Source organism: Pundamilia nyererei, unplaced genomic scaffold (genome assembly GCF_000239375.1).
Source record: "Pundamilia nyererei isolate P.nyererei 1_Seehausen unplaced genomic scaffold, PunNye1.0 scaffold00254, whole genome shotgun sequence".
NCBI classification, from domain to species: domain Eukaryota; kingdom Metazoa; phylum Chordata; class Actinopteri; order Cichliformes; family Cichlidae; genus Pundamilia; species Pundamilia nyererei.
In genome coordinates, this window is record NW_005187655.1 from 657,888 (window position 1) to 674,549 (window position 16,662).

Here is a 16,662-nt window from a genome sequence, read left to right on the forward strand (position 1 = left end):
TTTCAGAGCCAAAGCATTCAATAAAGTTTATTTTGTTTTTTCCTCCTTAAAGATAACAAAAAGAATCATATTGCATTACTTAGGAAATAATGATTTGTGTACATATTTGTAGAACATAGAAATTTTTTAAAATCCAAAATGACTGCTATCTTCTGGGTGAATATACAAATGAGAATCCCGATGAGGCTTATACCAAAAAGCGTGCCCATTGTTTATTCCCTCTATGGACTAGAGCGGAGGTCAGAGGGAAAGAAAAACGATATCCCCGAGGATCTGTTCAGATGACGGAGGGGGTCGATCTCTGGAACAGATGAGACACATCTCAATGTTTACAGAGGATCTTCTTACAGCCTCTGAACCTTGGTTTTCCCAAGTAGTATGCAAAGTTTTTCTTGCAGAAGATGCTGCTATGGTGATGAATTAGCAGCAATGAGCTGAAGTTACTGCATATTTAGTACGTTGACCCCTAATATTTTTGTCAACAGAAGACAGATCTAAATGGAAATATGGATCTAAAATTGACTCTTAGTTTTTTATCTGCTTCCCCCCCCCCTCTTTTAAGTCATTTATAATAACATCATGGTTAAATTCTACAGAGCTAATGGCTAATCTGTCTATAATTTGCTAGGCTTTAGCCACTTAAAAAAGAAACGTCTTCATTTAAATGCAGAATTATACCATAACATTTAAATTATTATGTACATCCCGGTGGAGAAAATTTTGTTTGTTTGTTTTTAAAAGAGAGGCTCTAAAGGTGTTTTTACACCTGCATTTGGTGGGATCAATAATACACACACTACAAAGCAACTTTAAGGGACCCGACATTGAACCTTGAGGTACACCGCTGACTTTTTTTTTTAATGTTTTCTTTGGACTGAGTCAAAAATCTCCTCAAATGCATGTTTTTCTTTTTGTCCAAGATCATTAATAGTTCTCTAGTTTTATTTGTTGTCACCTCATTAATCATATGTAGAGGAGAAAAAAAAGATTCAGCTGATCTCAGTTAAATACATAAGAACCCACAGTGACACAGGTGTCACTGCCTCTTTACACACTGAGAAGTTTCTGTTAAAGTTTCAAAACTGACTCTCCGATAGTTTTCCTCACAGTAAAAATGGGTCCGAGCTCTTATGGGTTAAGCTTTAATTGCTTTCAGTCTTTGAGTCATTATTTCCCACATGTGGTATTTACACTGATTTTTGCTTTTATTTATTTATTTTTTCTTGGACCTCTGCGGTAAATCTTTTTATTAATTCTGTGTTGAAACCCAGATAACAGTGAATGTTCGGCCCCACATCTGCAGTTTTCTGTGGGCTCTGACTGATGACATGGACTCCGGGTGTGCCTCTGCTCAGGCGCAAGTTCACTTTATTTGCGCCAGCTGTCAGGTGGATTGTGATATTAGGGTCGTGTCTAGACCACACAACACTTCCCTGTGGCATAACTGGAGCCGATGGTGGCTCACATTAGGCCTGGATGTTTCTACTACACGGGCATCTTTCTCCAGGATAATATAACATCCCATCTGTTGCACCAAAAGGTGGCCGAGAGCTGGGGCGGGGGGGCAAAAATTCATGTAATTTCGCTATATTGGAAATCCCCCCCCCCTTCCCTTAGTTGATCATTAAACCAAGCTACAGAGCCATATTGTAGTACTTTAAATATTTAAACACTGCTAATCCATCAAACACGGACAGCCACGTATTGTGAAATGTGCCCCTTTTCTGTTACAGCGAGTTAATGTTGACTTTTAAAATTGCACCTCCGTGGTGTTTTGTTTATTATGCTTTGAGTCTCTAAGAACACTACTAGCTGCAGGGTGAACAATCTGGCAGTGCAAAGCACCTGTCAAGGACCTCCTTAGGACTTTATTACACAGTTAAACGCTTTTTCTTATATCACTGCTCTCAATTTCTGCTCTCAATTAGTATTTGCGTTTTTCAAATTATTCTTTATAAGGGTACCTCCTCCTCAGCACGCTGATATCTCATGTGCCTTTGTATTGATGTTGCCAAAATGCAATATTGACGCATTAACGTGCTATTTCACTCCTCAGTTTACTTTATTGCACTTGTCCTGTGTCCAAGGATAGCATTTCTTAAGTGCATTGTAACTAGACACACACACGCACGCACACACACACACACAAAACACACCTGGGGAAACATTCCTCGAGGGAAGTCATCAATCAGTTTTATGTCTTTCTCTGGGAAAGTTTCCTCCTCTCCAATCAAGCGTCTTCCCTCCTCCCTCCCTCCACTTTCTCGTTCCTATATTTCCATCTGTATCAGTTTTGCCTCACATCTGAGAACAATCCACTCCACCAAATTAACTTCAGCTATTTTTCCTATTTCACCGAGGGGATAGCGAGATCTTTGCCTGGATGACGAGATAAGACTACTGCAACTGAACTTTGTCTGCACCCCTCAATTTACCTGCCAGTGCTAATTAAACCTGAAGGAGGAGAATCCATGCAGTGCAAAAAAAGAGAAAAGAAAAGGCATCCTTAACAAACCATGAAATGCTGAGCTGAGTCTTAAAAACTGTAGTTTTCTACTAAACAAAAAAAATCTGGAATAATGGCAAAGGTCAACCTGTTTGTATTTATAAGGAGCTGTGTCATGTCTCCTGCTGCATGACGTAACACTACAAAACTATAAATTACAGAAAGCACAAACATATTATGAAAAAATGCACGAGTATCATAAGTATGATAAATGGGAGTTGGCTACTAATGGGCTAATTTGAGATATTTTGATCTCTGGTTTAATTTAAAGTGTCGTTTGCAAACTCATCTCATGTTTTGGATGTCAAATCTTAGTCTCCAATGCACTCAGTAACTGGCCAACAAAATAAAAGAGTACAAATGCGAACACATAACTCACAACTAAAACAGCAGTGCAAATGTAACTAACACACCTGCAACTGATGGAGCTGTTGTCAGAAAAGAACTAAACTCCTCACCTGACAACAGAACAAAGAAGTGTGTCTTCTATCTGCAGGCCCTATAAATAAAATCAGACTCCAAAAAAGGTTCTGCTCCTGAAAGAAGAACAAAGAAGAAAAGGTGTTTCTTTGAGCCAGTGAAGGCAACCAGAAATCAAAGCTACGTTTGACTAAAAATATTCCCACAGTGAGAAAAAAGAAAACCTATGGAGTTCATCTGCAGTAAACAAATCACACAACAACACGACAAATGCCCTGCTTAATGCACTTGTGCACACAGAGGGGGTTTGTGTGGCTACTTTCCATTTCTATTCTTACATCAAATGCTCTTTCGTCCTGTTTCAAAACAACTTTTGATTATTTTAAGATATTTACTGAAAGCATGCACTGGTGCAGAAAACCTTTTACATAACTATTTATATAATCAGTGATTAACTGGAAATATACAGGTTGTTAGCATAGAATGGTGGGCGTCAACACTGGACTTTCCCACAAAAAAGAAAAGTAAATGTTATCCAAACATTTGAAGCTGATACCAGCAGAACACTTAGCAGTAAAACAAGTGTTTAAAGAATAACGCTTTGGATCGGGGTTTTACGCATTCGGCACTTGGAGCCAGTTTGGCACAGAATGATGTGACTCCTCTCCTCGGTGGGAGCTCTTGGCTCAGTTTTGTTGCTATTAGGAGAGACACCTCCCAGATTATCCCATTAATTTGCACCCACAGTCCCCCCACCCCTACCCGGTGCGTTGCCCCCTCCCGGCAGGTTTGCCTTCTGCTCAGCTCTCCTCTGCACACCGAGCTGGATGTCCGGACACTTGCTGCGCTGCTCTTAATGATCAGGAGGCACCGCGGGAGCAGGAAGGAGAAGCACAGCGACGACGCACATGGTGAGCTCCTGTGACTGATTTTTGATCGTTTATCGGCTCGAGGTCTGCGGTAGCTGAAGGGGTGTGAAGTTTTATCTGCGCTTTTGTGGCGCTGGAGAGAAGCAGCAACGGAACTTCAAGTGCAGACTGTACTTTCTGTCGGTGGAACTGAGGGCTAAAAGAGGGTTAAATAAAGGCAGAAACGCATTTGTGGGGAATAAAAACTCGTATAAATTACATCAGGGGTAGAGTTATAGCTACGTTTCTCTTTTCAGTTATCGTTTACACACTTATATTTTCATAGGTGAGAATAAATCTCATTAAAAATTCATTCTTTTAAATGTGATTACTGATTGTTTTACGCGCTGACAAATAAGCTGTAGGACTGAACTAGAAAAAAATACGCTTAATCCTATAAAATGACCTCATGTAGTATAAATTGTTTTACCTCGAGTGTTACTGAAATGTAAATTGCTTATTGTGTTTATTTTTATTTTATTTTATTTTTAAATAAGAAAACATTCTAAAAAACAATCTGTATTTATTTTTTGTTTGTTTTTTACTGCAACATTGCACAGAACTACAATTTTAAAAAACATATTTTCATTTGTATATTTCTTTTAAATGTAATCGTACGCACGTGGTTTTGCCATTATGTCCCATTATGTTGAGGTAAAAGAAAAATTAAATAAATAAATCAAAACACAATATACGCTCATAACACGATTTCCAATTAGCAGGCCGGGAATTCGGCGCTGTTATTTATCCTAAACGTTAAACACAAGCGAGAATAATGATCAACATTAAACATCAGAGTGAAAGTTTTCTGATCACGTTGCGATAGCCTCGCTGTGTAAATAAAGCTCATAATTGGCTGCAGCTAATTTGCGCTCAACAAAAGCGCAATTAGCTCTGCTGAATTGAGCCAATTAGTCTCCGGGCTTCGCTCTCAGCTCTGGCCAAAGCAATCAGACTAAATATGATAAACATTTACGTTTCATGAACCGTGGCAAAGGGATCATTAAAGTCTAAGGACTCAGGTTAAAGTCAACTCCGGCATCCAGCGTGTATCTGCGGGCTGTTTGCCTTTTAAGGTCCGTTTACAGTTTGTTGGTTTCCCTAAAAATCCAGTTTAATAAAAAATATCACCGCATTTGTCTTAATAAAGACAGCCTGCTTTTTTCTGTCTTTCTTTTCTTAAGGAATTTGGGGACTGGGGTTTACTGGATTGCTGTGAAGTGTTAATTAAAACAAGCTAAAGTTTAGTAAACAAAAAGTTTTTTATTTTGTTTTTGTTTTTTTATGAAACTGTAACACTAATGATTAATTAGCTGACGCAAATCATGGCTGTTTTTCTTTTCTTCTTTTTTCTTTCTTTTTAAAAACATATATTTTTTAATCTTGTCCGGTGCTCATAAAAGGCGCAAACCTGGCGGTGTTTTTTGATTCATTTTGCGCCTGCTTCTCATTATTAACTTGCTGTATGACACTATGCGGATTTAATTGGCACACAATTACGCACAGGAATTTTTTTCCCCCCACAATGCCCGAAGTTGTCTTTGGCCTGACTGCAGCGTGGATTCCCAGTGATTTAATTTCCATCTGGTTTTCAATAAGATCATGTGAAGTTGGAGCTGCGCTGAAAGCTTCTTGCCAACTTGTATGAGGCAGTAAAGGGGAAATTGACAGGAAACTCCCCTTGTATTATCAAGCGGGCAACATGTGTTTTTTTTATTCAAAAGTGAAGCAAGTAAATCTTGCAGGTCGGTGCAGAGACACCTTTCAGATCTGAGGGGGCACAGATGGCCCAGGAGGATGCGGCACACGTGCACCGGACTGGCTGTTTGTTGGAGGTGCAAACATGAAGGACAGAGGCCTTTAGCTAAAGATACGAGCAGCGATAATCCATTTTGCGCTGTCTGTTGCTTCCACCTCCCTGACCACCCCACTAAAATTAGATTATTACACCTAAAACAGAACTCCTGGAATCCGCTCCGCGTGGAATAACACACACATGGGCTTCAACTGTGCGGGCAGGAATGCAGTATGGGAATACAGAGCGCATGCATAGCCTTTCTCTTCTCACCCAGAGCCCAGGGTTGTATTTCTGACGGCTGAGGACAATTGCAAATTAACAAAGGTGTCAGTTTGGTAACATGCGCCAACAGGTGCCCGCTTGGTTCAGCTTCAAACGCGCTGGCTATAAGACAGAGCTTATATAATTGATCACATTTATTTAAAGGCTCCGTGTCTTGGAGCAGAGCTGCAACGTAAAACCCTGGGAAATCTTCCCAGATGCTATCAGCTCGATACAAATCCACCTTATTAAACAACACAGCCGTGTGTTTATTTGCGCAATCCTCATTTTAATCTATTGAAACTCCTCACAGAGGTTGCAGAACTATTTGAATTTAGCATATTTTCCCTCGCTGCGGTTGACCGGGACTGCTGCGCATGACGAGGAATGTTAAAATGTGCGAGACAGGCCAAATCCAGCTCATCTGCTCAGCAGAATAGCTCCAGACACAGACAGGCCCAAAGCTCTGCAAGGGACAAAGCGAGTTAGCAGGTAGCAAGAGAGAGGAACCACAGCAAGAGACAGGAACACAAAAAAGACACGTTTGCTGCGGAACAATTAAACAAGCAAAAAAAAAAAAAGTTAATTTATGAGTGATAAGTTTTCAGAAGGAAATGATCTTTGTTCTTCAGTTAGAATCATAATACAGCATAAGGCATGGTATATTACTTACAGAGACAGGCCAAGCATGAAAAATGAACATGCATGGATATGTGGAAAACTATGGATGTATTGCTGTTATTACCCCATAAGATCACATCTCTCTCTCTCTCTCTGAATGCTCCACCAGACTCCTAAATCTACAGAAAGACTCAGTGCAAAACTGTCTAGCAAGCAAACGCTTTTGCAAACAGCATTTTCAGCTGCACCGAAACACCTTATTGAGTTTCCTATTCACTTACATATTCCTATCCATTTATTCAGATGTGAAAAACTTATATGCATGTGCATGAACTCCTGCAGCTTCAGCCTCTACCAAATCATTAAACCACTTTTTTGTTTCTGCTCCCGACATCTCTGCTGCTTTCAAGTTCAGACACATTTCAGCGTTATGAAGAACGGGAGATTTACATCGGGAAATAAACGAGGACTGCAGAGCACGAACACCAGCGCCGCTCTCCTTGCTCTCTCCTGTTCGACTATGCTGTAAACATGCCCCCAGGTTGTCAGCAAGTATTTTTCCAGCCCCTTGCCAGCCAAGCATAGCTGCTTCTAAAGATCACCCGCCAGAGATGTTGTTGATCTCATCATACCACTATTTGGCTGTATAAGCTTTTTGAGAGGCAGATTGCTGCCAAGTTATTTCAAAACTTCTGCTCACAGGGTCCTCAAACTGAATGCATATTTGTTATATCAACAGCTATTGTGTGCATTAAGTTTGCAACTAAGAAAAAGTAGACAAAACTGAAACCGAGATCGAGGCCTCTTCTTGGAGTTAACGGGAAATTCATTCAGAGGAAATCCCGCTCGTCTTCAGCATTTCCGCCCCCGGCATGCTGGCTGTGTGAATTTATTGAAAGCGGTAGAGAAAAACCGTAGTTGAAACCATATCTGCTGGGTTGCATTGGCCATACGAGACAGTTGATCTAGTCTCTGCATTTGGCCTAGAGGGGCGCATTAAAAACCTCAAGGGCCTCACTTAGATGAGCATCCATTTATCAGAGTGGGTGTAATGGGCAAATGTTTAATTAGTCATGTAATGTGACAAAGACAAGAGCAAGTGCATGTCACGGGAATGTTAAACAACCTACCCCTTTCTCTTTTAGCCATGTGTACGCTTCACCCCCACCACCCGCCTACACGCTTATAACTGCCCATCCGCTGAATTCCTGACTGAAATCTCACCACTACTTCCCTGAATCCTCTGGTAGCTTTTTACCCCGCTCATCATCCCTTTGACTTGTCTCCCCTTCTTATACAACCGGTATATCGACACCACATGAAACCAGAGACCCAATTAATCAGCCGATCAACTTATACGTCCTGCTTTTTATCAGTGTGTTCAGGTTCCCGTGGGGCATGTCTCGACACGTCAGGAATGGCTAGCCGAGGCATTCTGGATCACAGGAATGTGGCTCACTGGGACCAGGGTCACAGTCAGACCACTAATCACTGCACTTGTTACTTGTTTCCTTTAGCAACGCCACAAAACACAGGCGCCTGCTGAGCCTGTTATTCCCCTTTTGTGCTCAATCAAGTTTAGCTGATTTATTTTCTAGCATTTGGTTGCTTTTGGACATTTGCAGTTTGTCCCCAGGCAGCCGAGAGACCGCCGTGACCTGCACACAGGACCCCTCAGAGTTGTGTGGTCCCAAAAGGGAGGCCTCATATTTCGGTCGTTGGCTAATTGAGCGGCATGACGAGGCCGGAGAGGCTCTCAGCCCCGTTCCTCTCCTACGGGTTTGGTTTATGCAGCCCTGCTGACTTTGCTGTCAGTGTCAAACGCTTGTTAGGGCATCATCAATCTCACAGCAGTTAAGAATATTCCCAGAACAGAATGAAAGGGGCAGGTGATAGATGGGCAGGGAGACGGGAGAGTGGAGGAAAAGTTGTTTGAAACCGCCGAAGGATGGCGGATATAAATGAGAAGATGACAGCCCATTTAATGAAGAAAAGAAATCATTTCCCAAAAGCGAAAGGAGAAAGGTGCTGAACTCACCCTGCAATGGAGAAACTTACGTAGTGCTCATTGGGAAATGTGCTTCTGGGCTTTGTGTGAGCAGCAAAAAAACGATAAATCACTGGGCCCAGAGAAAGTAGGTGCATTGTCCATTTTGTCCGGATGCCAAAGCGGACGAATTCTAGTATCAAATCATGACAGAAAAATAAATTACACTCATCACCAATTACACGAAACGGGAAGCGGATTTGTTTGCACTGCAGACCTACACAAGTCAGGGTTTGTCTCTTCAACGGAAGTATCCGAGTAGGGGCTCAAGTCGAACACACATTTCATTCCATAAATCATTTCTACCATCCCAAATGCTAATCTCCAAGTCCTCTTCCTCCCTCTCTGTTTCTCCGTGCCCTCTTTCCTACACCACGACACTACTACACTGCTCATGGTCGGGGCCCTCGCTGCGGTGGCTGCAGCAATGACCAACGGTAAAGATATTTGGAAAGGGAGCAATAAATATGATGGATGTGGTCCAGCTCAGGTTTTAGCCCCAGCTGTCGGGCATGTTTTTTGTTATTTCAGACAGACCTGCTGGGTGCGCGCCCTTCTTCACCCGCATTCATCCACTCGTTTTGGGGTTAAGGAGCGTTTTAAGATGGATAAGTTCTTATAAGTTCTCAAGTTCAAGGGTTCAAACCGGTGGCTGACACTACTGGGAAGATGGGAGATTACATTTTTACAGGATGAAGTCTGTACTGGCAACTACTGAAAGCCAATAAGGTGAACTTGCAGTGATGCAATCAGTTGGTATGGTGTGTTTTCAATAAGGGGACAGGTGGTCCTTCTTAGATTTCCTTCTTCGGCTTCAAATGCGTATCATATAAATCAATCCGTTAGTCTTTTGTTCTTTTCTGATCACGCTCCTGTGGTTTTCCTCTTTAAAAAATGATTTTTTCCTCTCACAGGCTGGATGACATGATGTTCCAACCCTTTTCCCCTCCTCCCTCCACCTCTTTTTGTCCTGTTTTCCTTCTACTCCTCTTCCTCTGTCTTTCCCTCATTTCCTCTTCCCTTCCCCAACCGCCGTTGAGCTGGAATTCACCTAATGACCCCTGCTACCACACAGTTGGCCGTCCGCGACACTGCCTGTCAGAGTTTATCAATGCTGCCTACGGGGTTCCAGTCAACGTGAACCACTCGCTACAAGGAAATGATTATGACAGCCACATCACCACCTTAACCGACCTCAACAATCCCCACAACCTCACATGTTGGATGGCCGATGCAGGTACTGACACAGGAGACTGGGTCCTTACCCTACCGCTGGGCCGCCGCTTTGAGATCACATACATAAGTTTTCAGTTCTGTCACCAAAAGGAGCCATTGGACCCCATCTCCATTTCCATCCTCAAGTCGATGGACTTTGGGCGCACCTGGAGGCCAATGCAGCACTACTCCAGCGACTGCCTCAGGAACTTCAAGCTACCTTCACAAACAGTGGCCCAAACGAGACATCAAGAAACGGAGCCCCTCTGCTCAGACCCACGCCCTCTACAGAAGCAGCGAGGAGGCATGGTGTTGGCCTTCTCCACTCTGGATGGACGGCCATCCTCTCCTGATTTTGACTATAGCCCCACTCTCCAGGACTGGGTGACAGCCACCGACATTCGCGTGGTCTTCCATAAGGTGTCCAGTGAGGTGAAGATAGGCCACATGGATAAGACAGAAGAAGAAAGATGGCTTGACCGTGGACACGACATCAGAGAGGCTGGTGTTGTGAGATGGAGAACGGACTTCAAGGATCAGACTGGAGATCAGGTGGACAAGTTAAACACAGAAAATACACTGGCATTTTTTGACAGGGAGACAAAAAACTCAGAGACAAGGGTGAGGAACAAAGGGGTTAGAATAGATAAGCAAGTCAGGAAGGGCCATTATAAAAGCTCAGGTCAAGATGAAGACGGGCACAACGTCACCAGCAAGGAAGGGGGGGACAGTTTCAGCATGGACACTCTCACTTCTCCTAAAAAGGGCGGGAAAGGCAGAGGGCGTGGCCGCAAGAAGGAAAACAATCATTGGCTGCCTTGCCCCAATGGAGATTGCAATTGGACAGTTGAGGGGCGGAGCAGAAACAACAAAGGGCAGGAGCTGAGAAAACGGAGGAACAACAATCACAATACAAGGCCGAGGAATCTGCAGGCGGCCCAACCTTCTGCTTTTAAGCCCCCCGGCCGAGCTCCTTTTGCCCTCTCGGACCTGCAGGTCGGGGGCAGGTGTAAATGTAACGGACACGCTTCCAGGTGTCGCCGCGACGACACGGGTCGTGCAGTGTGTGTATGCAAGCATCACACAGCGGGGCCAGACTGTGATGTGTGTGAGGACTTCTACTTTGACAGACCATGGCATCGAGCTACGCCCACTAACCCAAACCCCTGTGTTGGTGAGTCCTGCATCACACTGCCTTTGAAAATGCTAACATAAGCACACCTTTGGTCTTATGAAAGAAATCAATGAAATCACTAGAAAACATATTGCAACTGTCAAAAACTGTGCATATAGTAAAGACAGCATGATTGAATCTCAATTTCAAGTACAGGTTTATAAAGGCTATAACTCATCCAGCAACTTAATGTCGCTCAAACAGCACAAGCCAGACATCTGTTTTCAGCATTAACATAAAAACCTTTGCACATCAGATCCTGACCGATACTCAGCAGCCTACAAACATGTTGCAGAGGTCCAGTTCAGTGACTGTTACTCAAGGCAACACACCATTAATTATACATGACTTCAAACATTAATACAATATAAATGAGGGCGCTTTAAAAGATCCTCCCCCCCACACAGTTGATGTGAAAGTTATTCTCGCTATAAAAAAAGAACAAAAGACGCACTCTGGAAGAGAGCTAAGTGTAAGAGGGCTTTGTGTCAACATATTTGCAATCAAACTGAAAGTCATAAATATGGCTGAAGCCAAAATTTCCCTTATTTGGTACTTTCTGGATACCATATTAAAGCCAAACTGCTGGATTTGAATAACCCATTGTTAATACTTTCTCCAGCCCTGAAACTCTTTTCTTCGTTGGTGTTCATCAGTATTTATTTTGCTTTGCCTATGTCCAGCCTGTGAGTGTAACGGCCACTCCAACAAATGCCGCTTCAGCATGGAGGTGTTTCAGCAGTCGGGCCGGCGCAGTGGAGGCGTGTGTCAGAAGTGTCGCCACCACACGGCCGGACGCCACTGCCAGTACTGCCAGAATGGATACACCCGCAACCACAAAAAGCCGCTCAGCCACCGCAAAGCCTGCCAACGTCAGTGACTGGATGTGTGTGTGTTTAGTGTATATGTGGTGGGGGACACAAGATGGAGGGTAGAGCGAGTGCGTGACCCATACCTTTGATTGACTGTACATTCGCTGAAAGATGAAAAGTAAATCAGAGTGTGATCGTGTTTATGCCCGACTGTCAGAATGTGTGTTGCTATTTGAGCTTACGTGGTCCGCTCTGCCTCTGTACAAGTGTACAAAAGTGTTAATGGGGTGGTTACATTGTGACAGACGACAGCTATTCCTGTTAGCAATATACAAAAGCACACACAAACCACACCGAGCTGCCTCATGCATCCACATTATTACCACCTGTGGCATCTGCAATGACCCCCGGTGACCTTTGACCGGTGTCATGTCCGAAGTGACTGTGACACCCTAGCTTAGCTGTGTGCAAGCTTGTCCTCTGCTCTAATACTTTGCTGTATATCCAGAATTAACAGGCCTTGTGAGTTTCACACACATTCAGGGATAATAAAAATATTAAACATGCTCAATATTTTATCACTTTTAAGGCATGAAACAAGAGTATCCTGCAAATTTATACGCTTTTAGTCCTGATTTATTGCTGCTACATTTCACTTAGTAACCATTCAGAGGCCAGCGGTGAGACAATTACTCATTTTCTCCAGGCAGGTTGTTTGGACTTATTGTAAGGATTTGTATAAACATTGTTCGAGTGTGAACAGAGCTGCTGAGGAGAGGCTTCCTCTCCCCATCTGTCTTCTCTCATTGGCCCTTATCCTTTGAAAGCACTGGTAAATAAAAAGCTTTGCAATGTAAACTATGGCAAATCCAGGCAGTAATCATTATACCGTGTAACAGGCAACACTGCTAATATCTACTTAAGAAGGTTCATCTTCACTAAAAAAACTTACCTAAAAGAAACACCAGAGTGATAATGATTCCCTGAAATGGTGTGCAATTTTGTTAATATCTCCACTGAGGAATTTGTCTTTGTTTACCCATCAGGAAACAGACGCCCACCTGGCGTTAGTATAGGCCTTCTGTAATGCTCAGTGACACGCTTGAGGACACATGCTTGTCATTCAGGATTAAACCAGGTCCTGTCACTGATGGATGCATTTATAAGTCCTGTTGTCATGTCTTTCCTTTGTTATGTTATTTTTAACATATCTTAAACCTATCCAAAATATAGATTATTTCAACTGGCTCTGCTCACCATTTTAGCATCTTTTAGCTTGTTATTTTGGTTTACAACCTGCTTGTTGGTGGACAAGAAAACTGAGGCAAAAACAGTACAGAGCATTAAAATACAGGCTAATAAGCCTGTACTGTAAGGTGAGAATATGTCAGTGTTGGATTTACAGCTCATGTCAGTACCTACCAAAAAACGTGCTTATTCAGCTTCTAATCTGTTCATTTTTCTTTCCCAGCGTGTCAGTGCCATCCTGTGGGGGCAGTGGGTGGCTGGTGTAACCAGACGTCTGGTCAGTGCCTGTGTCGACGAGGTGTGACCGGCCTCAGGTGTAACCGCTGTGCCCCAGGATATGAACAGGGGAAGTCTCCTTTACAGCCCTGCATACGTAAGTTTACCGGCCACGCAGATGTCCATTTTAAACCTGCTAATTTTAGCAGTGTTGTCAGAAAGAGTTTTCACTTTGAAGGCAAAACAAGAACTTCTTCCTCTTTCTGTCAGTTATTGATTCCACAAGGTTTAGTGCTACTAAAGAGTGCACAAATGAGCCACACAGTGTGTTTACAATTGCTAGCAAAGCATAAAGGCTGTCAGTGCATGCTAACACTTTTCATAACCCAAGGAAATGCTAACACAAGCGCAGATCACACCAGTTTGTCCTCATCTACAGCAACTCAGATTGTTACTATTGCAATATTAAAAATGAAATTGGAAATGGGTTTTTGGCATGGATTTATGCTAACCTAACCAGAATAGCTCTCCCTTAAAACTAGCAACATGTAGATTGATATTAAGTAGCTACTTGATGTTAGCCAGTAGCTCAGTGTGGTTGTATGCAAAATTTGATATTTATCCAATACAGCACTGCATATGCCAAAACCTTTAATTTATAAAGGCAGCTTATGTAGACTCTGAGGCATAATTTATGAGGCGAATGCATCATCAGTAGTCTGAATACATTTTCAAGACCACAAAAAGTGTTTGTACAGCAACAATGTTTTTCTGTTTTTGTTTTGTTTTGGTGACTTCGTTACTAATTCCTCTTAAATGATTATTATTGATTATTATTGATTGTTCTCATCTGGACTTGAGAGTTTACACAAAAGGATTATTATAATTAGACGTTTTCATAGTTCATACTTGAAGGACACAGATTTAATAAAGCAAACATTTAACATTCATTTAACATTTAATACAGGGCTGAATTTATTATTTGAATGTCTGAATGTAGTCAATAGGTAATCAGCCTGTTAAAGACACAACTGTGATGACCAATCACACTTTTACCATTAACTAATGACTGAAACATCGCTTCCATCACGTCTGGATATTCTTTTCCTCTCTGGGAGGACTCTGCCAGTGGGCTCTGTCTTTTGTCCCAGGGGTTCTGGGTCTGTCTGAGGGATTTCTCTCCTCATCGCTCTGTTTCAAGGATTTTCGTGTGTTTGTGGAAATTGGTGCAACTGCCATAACACCCATCAGACACAGATCACATTTTGCAGTGTCTCATTTCAGCCTGCATGTGTCCAAGTCAAGTCCAAGTTCCCATGTAATTTTGTTACATAAGTAGAATGTAAAATGTTACATTTATTGAACCTGGTCAAATGGTTCAATACTGCACTTATTTTGCCTATTGAGTTTTGCACACATGTGGGAGCCTTCCAGGACTCTATGAAAACTATGAATAGAGGCCTCAAATCTGAAAGTTATGACAACCTCTTTTGTTTGTTTTTATAAGGATTGATTTCATAACAGCACTTAGTCTTACCGTAATTAAAAATGTTCTCTCTGCACTCGACACCCTTTGGCTTTTAATAGTTTGTTGTCAGTCATGACAAAGTGACTTCTTTAATTTCTCCTTCAGCCTCATTTGTTCGTGGCCTAAATGGATTAAGCGACTCTATCAAGCTGTGTAAGCCTTTATCAAATTGTAGCTCAGTATAAATAGGGCCGCTGCGCTTCAGTTTAATTTGGCCCGATCTCCTCGGCGTGTCTCCTTTTCATCATCCCTGGATGGTTTCCACAGCAGCGATAACATGAGCTGAGCGCTACAGGGAAACCTCATCTCCCGCTGATCTGGTATCAGCGTCAGATCAAGAGGATTGTTGCCACTCACATCTCTGCGCCTGGCCAGCAACAAACATCAGCCATGAGCGCTAATCCACGCGCACATCCCGGGCTAATCGCACGAGTGCCGACAACTACACAGGCTCTGACGCTGTGTTAGTCCCAATCAGGTGACATAGGGAGCCAGCAGCAGGGAGCTTCGCACCTGTTGCACGCCTCAAACTGCCCCCATCGAAGGGCCCAGACTCATAACTCTCCTAGTGAAAGGAGTGAGTGAAAGAGAACCTTGTTTGTTTTTACTCCCAGACCATCTCAGTCTATGTATAGCACCTCTCTGCTCCCACCACCTCGTACATCTCGCCTACACCTCATCAGACAGCCCTAAATGTGTGCAGCAGTCAGGCTAAATTCAATGTTAGCTACCTTTAAACCATTTTATCTATGCTCTGAATAGACCAGGATGTCAGCAGAATTGTCTGACAGGGCTGCATATTTTGGTCAAACTAAAGCTAAAGCAAAACGGAATCCAAGCTAGCTGATGAGATAGCCCCAGCTAACCTTTGCTAAAGCTTTAACTGCAAATTTATGAAATGAAAAATGATCAAGTTTTATGATTTGTTACAAAATAGAAAACAGTTATTTCACATATTTAAAGCAAGTTGATGTGCTGTCACCTCAGCCAAAGTCATCTATGACCTCGGGTTTAATCCTGTGAGGGCCATCGTGAACGATTACTGGAACTGTTATTTTGAAGCATTATCTAAAATAACTGAACTTTTTTCCTCTGAAAGTTATATATCTACCAACATCTTTGCTGATTTCACTTCAGAATCCTCTTAGCAGCATGTCGCTCTGATGGTGGCTTCTGTTTTTGTTAATAGAGTTTCGATGAATGCCAAAGAAAAGAAAATAGTTGAAATCCCATTAACATGAAATATTGGTCAATGAAAAGTCTTCTCACATTAAGATGAGTTATCTGATTTAGTTAGTTAGTGCTGACTTTTCTCCTAGTGTCATGTTTTGTTGTGTTTTTACTTTGACCTGATATTTCCTGGGTTAGATCATATTTTTATTAATTAATTTATTGCTAATTTTATTCTGTATAGTTCCTATATTGATTTAGGAATGCATGAACAGCATCTTTTGTTTCTGCACTATTTGGAATTTTGCGATATGTGACGATTCAGACATTTGACTTGCCTTGTAAATTTAGAAACATATTAAAAACTAGAAGCCCACTCAGCGACACATTCTCCACCGAGACCAATAACCTTACATTTCAGTTTTAATCAATCACAGATGTTGCCTAACTGCTGGTTTGAGGTACTTCTTGAATGTCGCCTAGACAATTGTGCTAGACTTTTTAGCAAGAGAACGATTAGCATTAAGAATTGTTTTATGTTTTTTTTATTATTTAGAATTAAAAGAAATCTTGAAGATCTTGAATCTTGGAAATCCCTGTACCCTTAATGACTCGGTGTTAATCAATAAAGATGTGATTTTGATGATGATTAGAATAATATATATATATCTATATATCTATATATCTATATATATCTATATATATCTATATATATCTACATATATATATATATATATA

At 42.0% G+C, this 16,662-nt stretch overlaps 1 protein-coding gene across 1 annotated transcript in view; it reads left to right on the top strand.

Annotated features, from left to right (window-relative positions):
• The first annotated feature begins 3,704 nt into the window (after nucleotides 1-3,704).
• Nucleotides 3,705-16,662, top strand: part of ntn5 (netrin 5) — an 18,307-nt gene continuing 5,349 nt past the window's right edge. The window contains exons 1-4 of the mRNA XM_005749783.1: nucleotides 3,705-3,837; nucleotides 9,476-10,950; nucleotides 11,634-11,822; nucleotides 13,234-13,383. Of these exons, the coding sequence (XP_005749840.1) occupies nucleotides 9,486-10,950; nucleotides 11,634-11,822; nucleotides 13,234-13,383 (1,804 nt within the window). The 5' untranslated portion in view covers nucleotides 3,705-3,837; nucleotides 9,476-9,485. The remainder of the gene's footprint in view (nucleotides 3,838-9,475; nucleotides 10,951-11,633; nucleotides 11,823-13,233; nucleotides 13,384-16,662) is intronic.